The 17,630-nt window shown below is 47.1% G+C and overlaps 1 protein-coding gene across 1 annotated transcript in view; it reads right to left on the bottom strand.

Moving 5' to 3' along the window:
- Nucleotides 1-17,562, bottom strand: part of LOC138161926 (very-long-chain 3-oxoacyl-CoA reductase-like) — an 18,202-nt gene extending 640 nt beyond the window's left edge. The window contains exons 1-10 of the mRNA XM_069089007.1: nucleotides 17,135-17,562; nucleotides 16,432-16,478; nucleotides 15,899-15,974; nucleotides 15,564-15,674; nucleotides 15,402-15,469; nucleotides 14,824-14,868; nucleotides 14,646-14,680; nucleotides 14,455-14,536; nucleotides 4,509-4,574; nucleotides 4,143-4,292 (exon numbers count right to left, since the gene is read on the bottom strand). Of these exons, the coding sequence (XP_068945108.1) occupies nucleotides 4,143-4,292; nucleotides 4,509-4,574; nucleotides 14,455-14,536; nucleotides 14,646-14,680; nucleotides 14,824-14,868; nucleotides 15,402-15,469; nucleotides 15,564-15,674; nucleotides 15,899-15,974; nucleotides 16,432-16,478; nucleotides 17,135-17,408 (954 nt within the window). The 5' untranslated portion in view covers nucleotides 17,409-17,562. The remainder of the gene's footprint in view (nucleotides 1-4,142; nucleotides 4,293-4,508; nucleotides 4,575-14,454; nucleotides 14,537-14,645; nucleotides 14,681-14,823; nucleotides 14,869-15,401; nucleotides 15,470-15,563; nucleotides 15,675-15,898; nucleotides 15,975-16,431; nucleotides 16,479-17,134) is intronic.
- Between the last annotated feature and the right edge of the window lie 68 nt (nucleotides 17,563-17,630).

Raw genomic sequence — 17,630 nt, 5'->3', positions numbered from 1 at the left:
CCTGACATCCCCTGTTCTAAGGCCCCTCCCAGCCCTGACATCCCCTGTTCTGAGGCCCCTCCCAGTCCTGACATCCCCTGTTCTAAGGCCCCTCCCAGCCCTGACATTCCCTGTTCTGAGGGCCCTTCCAGCTCTGACATTGCCTATTCTAAGGCTCCTCCCAGCTCTGACATTCCCTGCCCTAATGTCTTTCCCAGCTCTGACTTTTCCTGTTCTAAAGCCCTTTCCAGATCTAACATTGCCTGTTCTAAGGTCCCTCTCAGCTCTGACATCCCTGTTCTAAGGCCCTTCCTAGTTCTGATATTCCCTGCTCTAATGTCCTTCCCAGCTCTGACTTTCCCTGTTCTAAAGGCCTTTCCAGACCTAACATTCCCTGTTCTAAGGGCCTCCCAGGTCTGACCAGCATCCTTTGTTCTAAGGATTCTGACTTTCCATATTCAAAGTCCCTCCCTGCTCTTATCTTCTCTAAGGTCCCTTCTAGTTCTGATATTCTCTATTCTCACGTGTTCCTCTCAGCTTTGTCACTCTAAGATTCTTCCACATGAGTGCTGCATATTACCCTGGCAGTCAGTCACTAAGCATTTATTAAGACCTTACTATGTGCTAGGTATTGTGCTGAGTGCTGGAAATACAAACACAAGCAGAAACAAAGACAGTCCCTGCTCTCAAGGAGTTTCCCATCTAATAGAATGCTAAAAAGGAACTTGAAAAGAGGGAAGGGAAAAGGTAGGGAAAATTCTATGCAGGTGAACCTGCAATGCACCCTGGAGAAGGTTAATGACAATAGTTGCTGTAACCTTCACTTTAAATTGGAAGTTCTGAAAGGAACCAATCAATGGGAATGTGGGCCTTAGGGGGAGGAGAATGCAGAGGATGAGGCAACAGGTAATGCAGTGAATAGAGTACTAGACCTAGAATCCGGAAGACCTGAATTCAAATCTGGTCTCTGACACTTACTAACTATGTAACCCTAGGCAAGCCACTTAACCTCAACCTGAGTTTTCCTCACTGTAAAATGGGGATAATAATAGCACCCAGGGTTGCCATGAGAATTAAATGCCTAGCACATAGTAGATGGTGTAGAAATGCTTCCTCCCCTTCCTCTCCCATCTGATGTGGAAAGCAGTAGGGAAAGTACTCATGTATTTATTTGTTATTCTTCAGTTCTTTTTGTTGTCCAACTCTTTGTAACCCCATTTGCCATTTCCTTCTCCAGCTCATTTTACAGATGAGAAACTGAGGCAAACAGGGCTAAGTGACTTGCTTAGAGTCACACACCTTGTAAAAGTCTGAGATAACATTTGAACTCAGGACGATGAGGCTTTCTGACTCCATTCCCAAAGCTCTATCCAATGCAGCTCCACCTAGCTGTCCTGTGTATTAATGCTGCATGAATTAAGAAAGGTTACCTTGTGTTCTAATCTTCATGTTGCTAACAATATAACTGTGCGGGAGGCAACTTCTGGCATATACAGTATCAACCTCACCATTTAGCATAGTATAACCTATGTCCCTGTTGTTTGTAACAGTTTGGCATTATCTGACACGCTGTCGAGTGCAGTCTATACACTTCAAAGCTTTGCACATAGCCCGCACTGGATAGAATTCAGCCTCTGTGCTCAAGAACCCTGGGACTGGGATGGACAGTCTGGTGAAGGGAAAAGAGTCAGATGGTACCCATGCCTCCTTCCCCTCAGTCACAAGGGAAATTATCTTTGAGATCATTTAATCCACCCTCTATAGGAACAGAATCTTCACTAGAACCTACGCAGTAAATGGTCCTCCAGTCTCTGCTTAAAGACCTCCAAGGAAGGGGAACTCTCCTCTCAAGGCAACCCATTGACCTTTGGGATGGCTTTTATTGTCAGGAAGTTTGTCTTAATCTCAAGTCAAAATTGGTCACTTTTTAGTCCCCTTCCCCTTTCCCCACCCCAACCCTGAGCTCCCAGTTCTGCCCTCTGAGGTCAAAGAACATAGCTAATTCCTTTCCCACCTGCAAGTACTGGAAAAGAGTCATCATGACCCCCTTGTGTATTCTTCAGATTAAATACCACCAATGCCCTCAACTGATCTTATAACCTGGATTTCAAGCCCTTCACCATCCTGGCTGCTCACCACTGGACATTTTCCAGTGCATTAATGTCCTTACAACATTGAGCTTGTGGTCCACTAATATCCCCAGCTCTTTTTCAGACACACTCCTGCCTCACCATATCTTACCCTTTCTGGGCTTCAGCTTCCTATTCTGTAAAATAAGGCAATAGGACTCAAAATGGTCATGCAAATCCTTGCCAGCACTATGGTTTATGAGCATATAATTCAAAATTCTCTTTCCTTTAAAAAAATCATTTGGTAAGCTTTCTAAAATGGCTCACTGGGGCAGCTGGGTGGTTCAGTGGATAGAGCACCGACCCTGGAGTCGGGAGAACCTGAGTTCAAATCTGGTCTCAGACACTGTGTGACCCTGGGCAAGTCACTTAACCCCAATTTCCTTTCAAAAAATACTCATCTGTGTCTCTGCCTCCTTGGGCAAAACCTAGATCAACTAATTAACTCCTTGGTGGTTAGATCATCACCCTAATATTAGATGGGACAGTGGGAACTCACATCCAGAGCCCATTTGTCCAATGTCCTAATCTCTAAGAACTCAGCTTTCTGGGGTCCAACTTTTTGTGTTGTCTTTTGTATTTCCATTTTTGCTCCCATCACTTAACTTCCATCAACCACCTTGCCCTTCTCTAGTTAACCACATGCACCTCTCTAATCTTTTTGTCCAATTTTTTTTTTTTTGCTTTTTTTTGGGGGGAAGGCAGGGCAATTGGGATTAAGTGACTCTCTAGAAGTTGGTTGTCAGGAACCCAGCCAGCTCTATGAAATAGAGCCATGCACCCTATAACTAAGTCCCCCCCACAAAAAAAGGTGAGGTCTTGCAGATTAGATCATTGGACAGATGGGTTCTGGATAAGCGAGTTCCCATTGCAAATGGCACCTGGAAATGGGTTCCCATATGCCACTGTAAGTCTGGTGGAAGGCATTTCCTTCAAGACCTCAAGACTCAGTGTTAGACCCAGGGGGGTCCTTGCTCTGATGACTTTCTCAGAACATCTGAGCACTCCAGAAGCAATGCAGTTGAGAGGCTAAGGGTCGCCTACAGTGTAACCCTTACAATGTAAGGTCTCTTACAAGGGGCCCCCATTAATACTGACAGGCTGTGACACCCTCCTGGTGCCCCAGGCAACTCCACAGCTCTAGACTGCAGAGAAGCTGTATTGGGCGAGGGAGGATTCTCACTCACTATCTCCTATGAAATCACAGGGTCAGGAGCCCATCCTCTGCAAAAGGAGGACTCAGAGCTGTGAGGGACCACAGAGATCCCCTTATCAAAGCCACTCTGATTTCACAGAGTGAAATTTAAGGAGATTTAAGTTTGAGATTTAAAACTAGAAGGGAGGCCCCTGAGCCATCCCCCTCATTTTACGGATGAGGAAACTGAGTCTCAGAGATATTCAATGACTTCATTGAATATCCAAGACCTCACATCCAAGACTGGAATTTCCTAATCCACTATTTTGTGCCATGTGCCAGACATATCTTGGGCAAGGTGAGTGATGAGAGGTCCAATAAATGAATGGCATTGCTGGGATTTGAATGCAAATCCAATGTTCTTTCCATGACACTACACTTGGGGCAGACACCTGACTTCATTCATGCCTCCCATTCTTTCCTGAAGTCTATTGCTTTTTCTCAAAAAACCATTATTCACCCCCACCTTCACCCCCAACACAAACACACACCTAAGACTCAACTTCTAGCTAGGTGTGTGCGTATAGGTGATAATGGCTGGAGTTTAGAATACCTGAGTTCAAATCCAGCCTAAGAAATTTACCACTGTGTGACCCTGAACAAGGGTCGACAAGACCCTGAATGCCTGCCTCAGTCTCCTCAACTGGAAAATGGGCATAATAACAGGCACCTACCTTCCCACGGTTTTTGTGAGGGTCAGATGAGGTCTTTGTAAAGGGTTTAGCAGAGTGCTTGGTACGTAAGAGGTGTTTAATGGATGTTTGTTTCCTTCCTTCCTTCCTTAACCAACCCCTCCTGCCAGGAGTCCATTCAGCCCAATGGGTACCCTAGTCACTCACGTGGACAGAGTGTAGGAAGCAGCCGGAGGTGAAGCTCGAGACACCCACAGTATCCAAGGCCTCCCTGACAAAGCCATCTGCAGACTTCACCAAGAATGTTATGGGTGGTAATTTACTCATGTTGCTGGAGACCACCAAGGGGGTGAGAGTCTGGAAGAAGAGACTGATGACTGGATGGAAGGGTTACAGCTCTCACCCTCCCCACCGCCCCCTAACTGGTCACCCGGCTTGGCCCCCACCAGACCTGCATGCCACTCACCGATCCGATCCCACTTCCCAAGCTCCTCCTCATCTCTGAGCTCCTCACAGACCTTCCCATCCATCCCTTCATGTCAATCACACGCACACTCATGACCCCACCCATACCTGTATAATGACTCCCGAGGATTGGTATTCCAAGGCCACAGCCTGAGAGAAGCTATTTACAAAGGCCTGCAGGAAGAGAGGGTGAATCAGAGACTGTTAGCATCAGGAAAGACCCAGACAGAGGACAGCTAGTCCAATACACCCCTGAAGAGGAATCTTCACAACCCTATCCTCCAGCATCTGCTCAAGGATCCCCAAGGACAGGCAGTGCACTCCCCTTTGGGCAGCTCTCTCAGTGATAGGACTTTTGGTCTGCCCTGGATGCTTCACTGCTCCTGGTTCCGCCCTCTGGTTCAAGGAGAACAAGACTGGTTATTGTGTACCTGACATCCTTCTGAATCCTGGACAAGAGTTCCCAAGTCCCTCACAAAGCCTTTTCTTCTCTGGGCTGAATATGCCTGGCTCTATCAGCCAATTGAACAACTGGGAAGTATTTGTCTGTTCTATGCAGGGGCTGTTCCAGGTGCTAGATTAAAAAACAAACAACCAAAGCAATCCCTGCCCTCAAGGGGCTTCCACTGTATCCTAAGAAACACATGTCCGTATGCATCCACAGCAAACATATGGGGCACGATGACACAGTGCTAGATTTGGCTTGAAGAAAATCTGAGTGCGAATCCTGCCTTAGACACGTCCTGGCTGTGTGACTCTAGGCAAGTCGCTTAAGCTCTGTCTCTGTTGGTCTCAAATTCCACATCCGTGAAATGGGCATAATAATAGCACCTACCTCTCAAGGCTGTTGTGGGGATCAGATGCACATTGCAAACTAATGACCATCATTTATTAAATACCAGGTAATTGATAGGGAAATACCTGAAAGATCAGGAAGGGCCTCACTTAGACAAGGGAGGGGGGCATTTGAGCTGAGCTTTGGAGGAAGCTGGAGATTCAAAGAAACAGAGGGGAGTAGGGAGAGCAGTCCAGAAATAGAGGCAGGTTGGGGTGGGGGGTTACAATGTCCTATATGGGCAGCAGCAGAAAGCCAATTCCACTATGCTTAGCATGCATAGTACAGATAGGAGACTACATAGGCTGGCCTCAGATCCTATTTGTGAGACTTACCACTTGTGTGGCCCTGGGCAAGTCACTTAAGCTGCCCAGGCCTCAGATGAACTAGATGATCTCTGAGGCCCCTCCCAACTTTAGAGCAAGGATTGAATCCCACCTCTACCACCTGATAGTGGGTAAATTACTTCTTTTCTCTGGGTCTCAGTTTCCTCACATGTAAAATGAGGGAATGGCCTCTCAGGGCCCTTCTAGCTCTCCATTTGTGATCCTACTGTGCTCTTGGGTAATAAGTGCTGGAAAGGTAGGTGCAAGCCTGGCTATGAAGGTTTGAAACACCAAAGAGGGGAGTTTGTATTGGACCAGACTCAAGGTCCTTCTGGTTCCCATCAGCACCTTCTCCAGCTCATCGATGTTCTGCCTGAACTGTGGCACAGCCTAAGATTGGCCTCTCCTCTGGGGACAGTTCCCAAGTTTTGTTGTCCAGTCATGTCAGACCCCCTTGGTCAGGAAGAGTCAGACAGGACTGAAATGACTGAATAACAAAACTTGACCACAAAGTGGCAAAAATACTGGAGTGATTTGCTATTTTCCTTCTCCAACTCATTTTACAGATGTGGAAACTGAGGCAAATTGGGTTAAGTGATTTGCCCAGGGTCATACCGCTAGTAAGTGTCTGAGGCCAGACTGGAACTTCTGAAGAGGAGTCTTCCTGACTCCAGGCACTAGGGCACCACCTAGCTGCCTTACGGTTCCCCAAACAACAGAGAAATCTTTCCTCTGACCCTGACAATTTCCTGAGTCATTCAAAGTCTGTGTCAGATTTCTCCCTTCCAGGAAGCCTTTCCTGACCACCCTGGCTCCCAGGGCTCTTCAACCTCTCTGAGCCCTTCTGGACCCAGACTGGCTAACCCCCTCCCACCCTGACTCTTCTTAGGAAGCCTTCCCTGCCCAGGGTTTCCCCTCAGTCCAGACTCTCTGACTCTCCTTTTGAGATTGTTGAACATTAAGAGTCTCAGAGGGTGAGCAACTCTTCCTTGGGTAGAGGGAAATCAGCCAATCCACAAGCATTTATCAAGCACCTATGTACTATGTTTCACACATTTATTAAGTTACACTGACTCTGTTCCCCATGTAGAACGTGAGATTTCCAGAAGCAGCATGGAAAGTCTGCTGGGTTTAGAGACAGAGGAATTGAGTTCATATCCCAAGGCAACCATATTTAATAGCTGTCTGACTCTGGGCAAATCATTTCTCTGGCTCTTAGCTTCTTCAGCTGCTAAATGAGGAGTCTGGACAAGAAGGACTTTGGAGACACTTTCCTGCTGTGGATCTCGGATTCTCTGTCCCTGGGGAAGGCATACTAAGGATGAGAGCCAAATGACCTAGTACCTGTGGGTGCTAGGTGGCGCCAGAGTGCCCAGAGCACTTGGCCTGGAGTCAAGACTGATTGAGTTTTGAGTTCACATCCAGCCCCAGACACTTCCTAGCTGTGTGACCCTGGGCAAGTCACTTAACCATGTCTTCCTCAGTTTCCTCATCTGCAAAATTAGCTGGACGAGGAAATGGCAAACCACTCCTGTATCTCTGCCAAGAAAACCCCAAATGGGGTCATGGAGAGTTGGGCATGACTGAAACAACTCCACAACCTATTTCTTGCCCACGTTGACATGGGTGTCAGAGGCAGGATTTGAACCCAGCCCCTCTGACTCTGGATCAAACACTTTTACCCACTGTACTATGCAGTCTTCTATCCAGGCCCTGCATGCTAGGAACCAGCGGAACTGGCCTTCTTGCTACTGCTTACATAGGCTCAAAGAGCTCATATTCTATCTGGAGAGAAAATATATCCCTAAATGTTCATTGAGTTATTTTTTTAGTCCTGAGTCTCTGTGACCCCATTTTAGGGTTTTCTTGGCAGAGATACTGGACTGGTTTGCCACTTCCTTCTCCAGCTAATTTTACAGATGAGGAAACTGAGGTAAACAGGGTGAAGTGACTTGCCCAGCTAGCAGCATGTGTCTGAGACTTGAACTCAGGAAGAGTCTTCCTGACTCCAGACCTGACAATTTATGCACTATGGCGCCCCCCTAGTGCCCATATTCCTAAATAAGCCTCATGGAAATAAACCCAAGGCAAGATTGGGTTTGTTTTTGGTGGAGAGAGTGTAGGGGGAGCCTTAGCATCTGCTAGGCTCAGAAGAAGCTTTCCCAGGTTTGTGAACAGGCCTCGAAGCCCCTCACCATCCTGATGATATTTCTCTGGGTGTTTTCCCCACTGTCAGTTTTCTTCTAAAGGGCAGCGCTCAGAATTGACCACAAGAGTCTTGATGTGGCCCTGCCTGAGCACAGAGAGACACTACCCATCAGCAGCTTGTTCCTGGAATTCCGCATGTCCTTCCTCCTAGAGCCCAAAATCTAACTAGCTTTTTGGCTGCTGGGTCACAGTCATACTAGACACTGAGCTTGCAATCCACTGAAACCTCCAGATCTTTTTCAGATAAACTATTGTCCAACCAACCACTGGATTTGTGCACCTAATGCAAGGCTCCATTCATCCCTCTAAAGTTTCATCTTGTTAGACTCCACGCAGTGCTCTAGCCTGCCGTAATCCTTCAGGGTGCTCGATGTCATTGGGGGGAGGAAGGGGCAATGGACCTGGAGGCAGAAGGACCTGAATTCAAATCCAGCCTCACATACTTCCTAGCTGGGAGACCCTGGGCAGGTCCTTCCACGTTCCCTTCTCAGTTTTGGATGACCTACATATTTGAATGTACATTTCACCTGTGCCTTCATCCAAGTCAGTGATTAAAATGATAAAAAAAAAAAAAACACACAACCGGATAGGCCCAAACAAAGATCCCTGTGGTACTCCACCAGAGACCTCTTTCAAGTCAACATCAAATCATAAATAACTAATTCTTTGAGTCTGGTCATTCAAGTGGTTTGAGATTCATGCATTTAATAATAGCTAATAATACCATTTTTGTTATGTTTACTATATTCCAGGCATTTCACTAAGTACCTTACAATTATCATATCATTAAAAAAAAAAAGTGAGTAGGGGCAGCTAGGTGGCGCAGTGAATAGAGCACCAGCCCTGGAGTCAGGAGGACTTGAGTTCAAATCCGGCCTCAGACACTTAACACAAAAACTAGCCCTGTGAACTTGGGCAAGTCACTTAACCCCAACTGCCCTCCAAAAAGCAAAAAAAAAAAAAAAGTGAGTGCTTCCCTTTGGGGCGCCTAGGTGGCACAGTGAATAGAGTACCGGCCTTGGAGTCAGGAGGACCTGAGTTCAAATCTGACCTCAGACACTCAACACTTACTAACTGTGTGACCTTGGGCGAGTCACTTAACCCCAATTGCCCTGCCTTCCCCACTCCAAAAAGCAAAAAAAAAAAAAAATTATCGTCTCATTTGATCCTCAAAACAACTCTTGGAGGTAGGTACTGTTATTATCCCCATTTTACAAATGAGGACACTAAGGCAAACAGAGATTAAGTGACTTGCCCAGGGTCAAATAGCTGCTAAGGCTCAGCTCCAGGTGCAGCACACTATGCACTGTGGCGGCCCCAATCAAGCTGCCATCTAGCCCACATAGCTCTGTTTTCTACACCATCATGAGATACTAGGCAATGCCTTGGTGAGGCCCAGGTAAATGCTATCCATTGAATATCCTTGATCAGTGCTAGTTTTGCGCACCTGTTCTAACAGGAAATAAGGTTATTTTGGCAAGACCTGTCCTTGCTGCAGCCCTGCTGGTGCTCTGTGACCACTGCTTTCCAGGAATCCTCCTCTGAATCTCCTAAAGCTTGGAGCCCCAGGACAAGCCTAACAGTGTACTCCAGCTTTCTTGCCCCCCCACCCTGGAAACACTCCCCTTTCCTGGGGCGACAAGCAAAGTTTCTAGGCAAAGCATTTCTGGATTCTCAGGCCTAAGGATGTGCTAGGGTGGGAGGTCTCTGGGGGTCTGGTTTGGGCTCAGAACAGAGAATGTTAGAGCTGGGAGGGATCGAGGACAAGAAATACAGAGACTGGAGGGACTTTTGGAGCAGCAGAGTCAAAAAAAGGCCACGGGGAGACATTTTTCCAGCCTAAGATAACTTAGGAGGTCAACAGGAAAGGTCTGTAACCTCGGGGTGGACAAAGGCCCAGGGCGTGATGGGGTCACCAATGCTGAGCCTTGGAGGCAACTGATAAAAGTAGTAGCAACAGCAGCTTTGAGAGCTCTCAGCACACAGATGGTAAAGGGGTCACACAAGTAGTCAGAAACAAATTACATTTTGCTGGCACTGGGGTATAAGCAACTCTACGACCCATTCACAGTTCTGGGCAGCAGTTATAGAGCAGATCAGAGCGCTGGTAGTCAGTCACAAGGGAGCAGGGACTTGGTCACAGTTCCAAGGCAAAGACATTGTGGCTGCAGGACAGCAAGAAACTTGTCATATTCCAAGGGTCAAGAGGAGAGCTAGCGTTGGTGGCTGCAGGGCAGAAGGAGCCCTTTCTCGGCCAAGATTAGAGAACAGATCAGGACAGCAATGACCACACCTCTTCCCAGATCATACCACCTAAGAAGCACCAAAAATTTATGGACTCCCAGAACTAGCTCTGAAAATAGAACATTAAAGGGCCTAAAGCTTGGGACCTTCCCAGCCCCAGGAGAGCAGAGTGCAACTTTAATGTGAAGTTCAAAGTCAAGAAGCAGGCTGGAAAAATGAACACACAACAAAAAAACGAAAGACCCTGACCATATAAAGATACAATGGTGGCAGGAAAGACCAAGACATAAACTTAGAAGACAATCATGTGAAAACAGCTATTAAAAAAGGCTGAAAGAAAAATGCTCATTGGACCCAAGCCCAACAAGTGGGCAGCTAGGTGATACTGTAGAAAGAGTGGTGGGCCTGGATTTAGGAACACTCATCTTCCTGAGTTTAAATGCAGCCTCAGACATGTACTAGCTCTGTGACCCTGGACATGTCACTCTTGTTTTCAGAGTTATATCCAAGTTAAGAGTCATGTCCAACTCTTGGTGACCCCACTTGGGATTTTCTTGGCAGAGACACTGGAGTGGTTTGCCATTTCCTTCTCCAGCTCATTTTACATATGAAGAACTGAGGCAAACAGGGTTAAGTGACTTGCCCAGGGTCAAACAACTGTCTGAATGTCTGAGGTCAGATATGAACTCATGAAGAGGAGGATTCCTGACTCCTGGCATGGCACTCTATGCACTGCACCACCTAATAGTCCAATCAGGGAAATTACATTTTGCTAAAAGGCACCATAAACAATGAAATAATATCAAAAAGTTTACAGCAAGTTTCTCTAATAAAGTCCTCATTTCGCAAATATATACTGAGTATGGAACTGAGTCAAATTTATAAAAAGTAAGAGCCATTCCCAAATTGATAGTCAAAGGATATGAACAGGCAGTTTTCAGAAGAATCAGAACTGTCATTAGTCATAAGAAAAAATGCTATTGATTAGAGAAATGCAAATCTAAACTACTCTCATGTACCACCTTATACCTTGTAGAAATGATAAATGCGGGAAGGAATGAGGGAAAATAGGTGTTAACACATTATTGGTGGAGTAGTGAACTTATCCAACCATGCTGAAGAACAATTTGGATCTATGCCCAAAGGGTTATAAAATTCTGCATACCTTTGGACTCAGCAATACCACTGCTGGGTCAAAGACATCAAAGAGAAAAAAGGACTTGTATATACACAAATATTTCTTTAGTGGTGGCAAAAAAACCTGGGAATTGAAGGGATGTCCAACAGCTGGAGAGTGGCTGAACAAGCTGTGGTATATGATTGTAATGGAATACTATTGTGTTGTAAGAAATAATGAAGGGGATGGTTCCAGAAAAAACATGGCAAGACCCATATGAACTGATGCAAAGTGTAGTGAGAAGAACCAGCAGATCATCCTACACAGTAACAACAATGTTGTAATGATGATCAGCTGTGAAAGACTTGACTCAAGACAAATCCAAAGGACTCGTGATGAAAAAGTGCGATCTACCTCCAGACAATATGGCTCATAAGAAAATGCATTTCATATGACTTCACAAGTATAATTGATATATTGTTTGCCTTCTCAGTGGGTGGGGAGAAGATGGGAGGGAGGGATAGAATCTGGAACTCAAAACTTAAAAAGAAAAGAATGTTGTAAATAAATAATAAATTTTTAAAAAGAAAAAAATCATCAAAATACACAGTAATTTTAATATACAAAGAACAGGAATGGTGATTATAGTTGAACTGTGAATTTCTATTATGTACAATTTTTAATGTATTTATATTAAATTTAACAAGATGAAAGAAAAAAACTATGAGGGACCTTAGAATGTGGTGATGTTAGGTCTGGGAAAGTCCCATAGGACAGAGACTAACTGAGCAGGGAGGAGCCTCAGAACAGAGAATATCAGGGATGGCCTTAGACCAAAGTCTGAGCTGGGAGGATTCTTAAAGAAGGGAACATCAGATTTGACAGCGCCCTTAGAACAGAAAACATCAGAATCGAGAGAGCTTAGAAGCGAGAAAATCGGTTGAGAGCGTGAGAGGGCCCTTAGAATAGGGAATGTCAGAGTTCTGTGTGCCTGTGTGGTAAGGGAGGGGGTGGCATCTTAGAACAGAGAATGTCAGAGCTAGGAGGAGATTTAGAGTATTCAATGTGGAAGCTGCAAAGAACCTTAGATTATAGAATTTCAGGATCAGGAGGGCTTTTAGGACACAGAACAAAGAATCTCACAGTGGAAAGGGCCTGCACAGAAGGAATCCCAGAATCCTCAAGCTGGAAGGCATTGATTCAGTATCTGTCTAGTCCATCCCATACCTGAGGAATCCCTTCTATAATGCAACTGGTCATCCAGTTCCTGCTTTAAGACTTTCAATGAGGGGCAACCTAGTATCTTGGGAGGCAGTTCATTCTATTTTTTGATAGCTCTGACTTTTAGGAAGCTTTTCTGGATGCCAGGCCTACATTTATTGGTGTTGAGTGGTCTCAGTCCTTTCTGGCTCATCATGACCCCATTTGGGGTTTTCTTGGCAAAGATACTGGAGTGGTTTGCCATTTCCTTCTCTAGTTCATTTTACAAATAAGAAAACTGAGGCAGACAGGGTTAAGTGACTTGCCCTGCATCACACAGCCAGCGTCTGAGGCCAGATTTGAACTCAGGTCTTCCTGACTCCAGGCCTGATGTGCTATCCACTGTACCAGCTAACTGTCCCAAGCCTATATTCGCCTCTGCATCTTCCAGCATTGTCCTTGGTTCTGCCCTAAACAGAAATAGTCGAATCCGTTTTCCATATGACAGCCCTTCAAATACCTGGGACATAGTTCTCATATCTCCCTCATCTGCAATCATCTCTTTCCCTAGGCAGACCTACCCCTAGTTCCTTCAACAGATCATGATATGTCCAGCACTAAAGAAGAGAACGGACAGGGAGAAGTGAAGAGAGACCATCTCCCTTCCCTCCCATTACTGCCACCTCAATGCCAACGACTCCCAGAGCAAGACTTCAGGCCAGTTGCTTCCACCTGGAGCACATCCAGAACCAAGACAGGACACAACCCTTTCACTTTAACCTCCCCTTCTTTCTGCCCTTAGTACCACTATTCAACCATTGTGCTCTGATGGGAACCTTAGGGTTAGCTTTGTTCCTTCCCTCTCCCCCTGCTGGGATCCAGGCAGTTACGAGGCCTTGCGGAGCCCACATTCCTGGTACCCGTCCTACCCATTCTCTCCTCTCTTTCCAGGGCCATCACTGTGGTCCAAGCTCTCATGACCAGTCATTTAGTCCTTCAGAACAGCTTCCTCACAGGTGGTCGTGGGTCCACTCTTTCTACCCATCTCTCCTTCAAAGTTTAGTGGGGATCACCTAACGTATAGCTCTGTCTACATCAGACCTGTGCTCAGCAAACTTTTAACGGCTCCTTATTACTATTAAATGAAATAAATGTAAAGCGCCCTGTGTGTCCCAGCAGAATGACTGCCTCTTCCACACAACATGCTTTCGTGTGCTTGAAGACACTTCTAACCCAAACATTCCCAATTCCTCCAACTAATACTTTCATAATATGTCACTCCCTTCCTCGCCCTGTTCTAAACCTTCTGGGCCTCGAAACCTTGTCTTTTCTCGCTATCTGCTCTAGAAATTTCCTTCCTCCCATGCTTCCAACCTTTTGGTCTGTTCACCACGGGATATGCCTCTGCAAGGGCGGTCACCCGGCTCTCCCTGGCCATTTCTAGCTGAAGCCTTCACTTTGTGGACATGCCCACACTGGTTTGCCTTTATTCCCCTCCTGGCCCTACTCAGGACTTCCTGGAGTTCTAAATAATAACCTCCCCTCCAAGCCTAGGGCAAGCACTGTTTGTTTTGCTTCTACCCAAACCTCAGTGTTCATCACAGAGCCTAGCAATATGTTAATGATTGCTTAAATAAATGTTTCTGTCCCTCCCTCACATGGAGAGCTTTATCAGCAGTTTCCAATAGGGAAGAGTAAAGATCAGCTTCCCCTGACATCTCCCAGGAGGCTCCTGGGGCCCCACTTGATAATGGGGCACTCAGGCTTTGCCTGGCTTGGTTTTATTACTCTATGATATCTCCTTTTATGTAATTACTGAACCCATACGGGTAGTGGTGAATGGGGGAGTCCCTACTTTTATATATGGCAGACCTACAACTGAGAGAGCTGACTGTCTGAGGACTCTGAGGGAAGGAGGGGCAGAGGGGGCACTCCTCCCATCCCACACCCGACGCTCTATTCATTCTGTCCCAATGTCTGAGCCTCCTTCTTGTTCCTGCTACCCCCTCCCATCCCACACCCGACGCTCTATTCATTCTGTCCCAATGTCTGAGCCTCCTTCTTGTTCCTGCTAACTTAAAAGTGTTGGGGGTCTGGGCTCTTTCCACTGGGGGACCCATTTACCTTTGTAGCCCCATATAAAGCCAATAATGGGTCAGGCTGCTTGCCAGCCTCAGAGGATATGTTGATGATCACTCCACGGCCCCTGCAGAGTTGAAGAGAACTGAGGAGGGGGGATCAAAGGCAGAGGAATATGGGACAGGCCAGGAGGTCTGTGTGGAGGGGTGGGGAGGAGGGGAGGCCTGGGCCCCTACCTGGCTACCATCTGTGGTAGGATGATCCGGGTCATCTGTGGAAGAAGAGGCAGAGGCTAAGTCCACCCAGTTACCCAACCTTGGCCCATCCCCAGAAAAGATGTGTCCCCTGAACCCCTCCCGCATCCTCCCCCTACACACACCCTTCCATCCCCTCTCTTTTCTACCTCAGTCTCACCTGAACCACAGATAGCATGTTACAATTCATCATGTCTGTGAATTCCTGGGAAGACACAACACATCTCTTATTTTCCATGGGGCCCAGGGTCTCTCATGGCAAAACAGCCATGAATTCTTGCATTGGAGTTTGATGAAAGAAAGTTCTTTCTCATCCTTCAAGGCTCTCCCCACCCCACTCCCATCCCGTGCCATCTCAGCCCTCAAATCCACTCCCCCCAAGCTTGGCCAGAGGCCCAATTAAAACAAATCAATCCACATTTTAAATAAATAGAGGTTCAACAAATAGATGTAGAGTGGAACAAATCTATCAGAATTTCTAAGGCAATATTTTCTCAACATTGATTATAGTCATGGCCACAAAAGCAAGGGGAGCTCACATTTCTGAGCTGTTTTTTTACAAAGCACTTTTGGGCCTTTTTGGGGAGGGGAAGGGGGTGAGATAAGAGAGAAGATGGGGTAATGGGGGAAGGGGCAGATAAAGAGGGCAGGAATAGGGGAGAAGATGAGATGGAAAAAGTAAGAGAAATGGGAAAGGGGATGAGTGGGAGGGGGGGGGTTTGATGTGGTTTCTTCTACCTTGCCCGCATTCTCAACATCCAGTAGCTTCCTGGGGACATCCGAGTTAGCCATGCCAACGTTGTTGACTGAAAAAAAAAAACAGATCAGTAGCACAGAGCAAGAGAATGGAGAGGAATTCTGGGGGCAGGACTGAGAAGGGAAAAGGGAGTGGGTGGGTACCTAGAATGCCAATGTCCAGGCCCTCCAGGGCTGTCTCGATTGCCTCGTAGATCTCCAAGCCTCTAGTGAAGTCTACCTGGATAACTCTTGTCTCCTTACCATGGAGTCTTGCTGTGGAAAAAATCAGAGAATTCAGAACAGAAGCTTGGTGCCACTCCTTGTTTTATAGGGAGGAAAGTTCCAGAGAAGATATGGGACTGACTAGTCCAAGGTACACACTGCTCATAGGCGGCAAAGCTGTGTTGAACCCGGGTCTTTTGGTTCCAGATCCCATGGTGGAACCTTAACCAGACTCCCTTCTGACCCATGCCCCTCCTTTCTAGTGCAGCCCTCACCAATGTCCTCAGCTTCCTGACGTAATTTATGTATATCTCGGCTGACCAGTACGACATTGAAGCCTCTTTGGGCCAGCTGTATGGAGACAAAAGAATGGGGATTGAAGGTGTGGGCACACAGAGCATCCCACACCTAGAAAAGACTCAAGAGGACACATCCAAATCAGGACAAAGAGGGATGTGGAGAACTCCTAGGAACCCATTGGCAGAAACACCCAGGACAAATATGGGTGTCCATATCTGTCTATCGGTCTAGTAAGCAGTAGGGCATTATGTGAAAGCAGAAGCTGTCATGGATCTGTGTGTATGTACCCACACACGTTATGTTAATTATTACATTTGTATATATTTACACAGGGATGCCCCTGCAAACACATGGCCTCAGACTCTAGAAAGTGGCCAGAAAGTGACTTGCACAGAGGAAAGTATGCATGGGAGAAAACACAGAATGCATGAGAAATACAATGGAGCAGACAGGTGGGGCCCATACCCAGGTACGTTACAGACTCAAGTGGAGCCAGACTCCCCCTTACCTGGTGAACATAGCTCCTGCCGATTCCGCTTGTGGCCCCAGTTACCACTGTGGGAGGACAAGGCTGAGAATGGGGACCTCTGGGTCCCTGGGGGTGAACTCTCTGGAGGGCCCACTGAATGGGAGATCCCAAGGAGGGGCAGGGAGAGAACCTTTACTCTTCATTCTCTTCCATCCCAGTTCTATGTCCACTGCACAGGAACTAGAAAGGACTTCAAACTGTTTACACAGTGGGACTTAATGAGGAAATGAGGGCCAGCACAAGGGGAACATACTACCAGGGTCATGCAGACCTAGGGGTGTCCATGGCTGTCATGCCTACATATGTAGTACATAGATCAAAGAATCTCAGCTTTAAACCCTCCAAGGACCCTGGAAATCATTTAGTCCACCCCCCCTCCACGCCCAACCACCTTGAGGTCCAGAGATTACATGACCTCCTTGGAGTTACCCATCATGGAATCAAATTCAAGGTTGGGACAGACCTTGGGGCAACCTAGTCAGACACTTATGTTACCAACAAGGGCCATGAAGCCCCAGAGGGGAAGCCACTTCCCCTGGGGGTCCCGTCCCACAGAGGTCAAAGCAGCTTGACCGAATCTTGAATCCTGGTTCTGGAGATCTCCATCCATGGTCCACACTCTTCTGGCCCTATTACCAGAGCTCTTGCCCCTGCCCTTTCCCTCCCTTCCTCTCCCACACACCTGCCCAGGCCCCTTGCTTCCTGAGAGAGATCCCAAGGCCCAGGCCAAGCTGGGGCAGCCCGTAGACCAGCAGGGCATGGCCCAACCACCAGGCTACCCGCAGAAGCCACCAGGTTGCAGCCACCGTGCCTAGCATTTGGAAGGCCGAGCCACCTGATTCCATCCATGGTACCATCCTGGACAGGGCAACGTGAAGGTCAGGCAGGACAGCCTTGGTGAGTGGCAGACTCAGCTCTGCAGAACCCAGAGGATTAAAGGCCACAGGATGACTCATGTCATAAGGTCTTTCTGAAGAGGGAGGGGTTAGGGAAGGAAAATGTGGGATGGAAGCACAGCAAGGCCAGCCTAAGACCAAAGGTGGAGGCACCCTGGCGTCCTGGAAGGGGCCACAGCGCTACCTGGTGAGCAGCACTGATTGTGCAGGGTGTTCAGAGAGAAGGCCCAAGGGCAGGGAGGTCCCCCCTCCCCCACTGTATACCCTCCATCCCAGGACACT

This window comes from Petaurus breviceps, unplaced genomic scaffold, assembly GCF_028583685.1.
Source record: "Petaurus breviceps papuanus isolate PSGF00001 unplaced genomic scaffold, PetGlider_PUasm1.0 185, whole genome shotgun sequence".
NCBI lineage: Eukaryota > Metazoa > Chordata > Mammalia > Diprotodontia > Petauridae > Petaurus > Petaurus breviceps.
The sequence above is the reverse complement of the archived record's forward strand: the minus strand, read 5'-3'. Positions and strand labels throughout refer to the sequence as shown.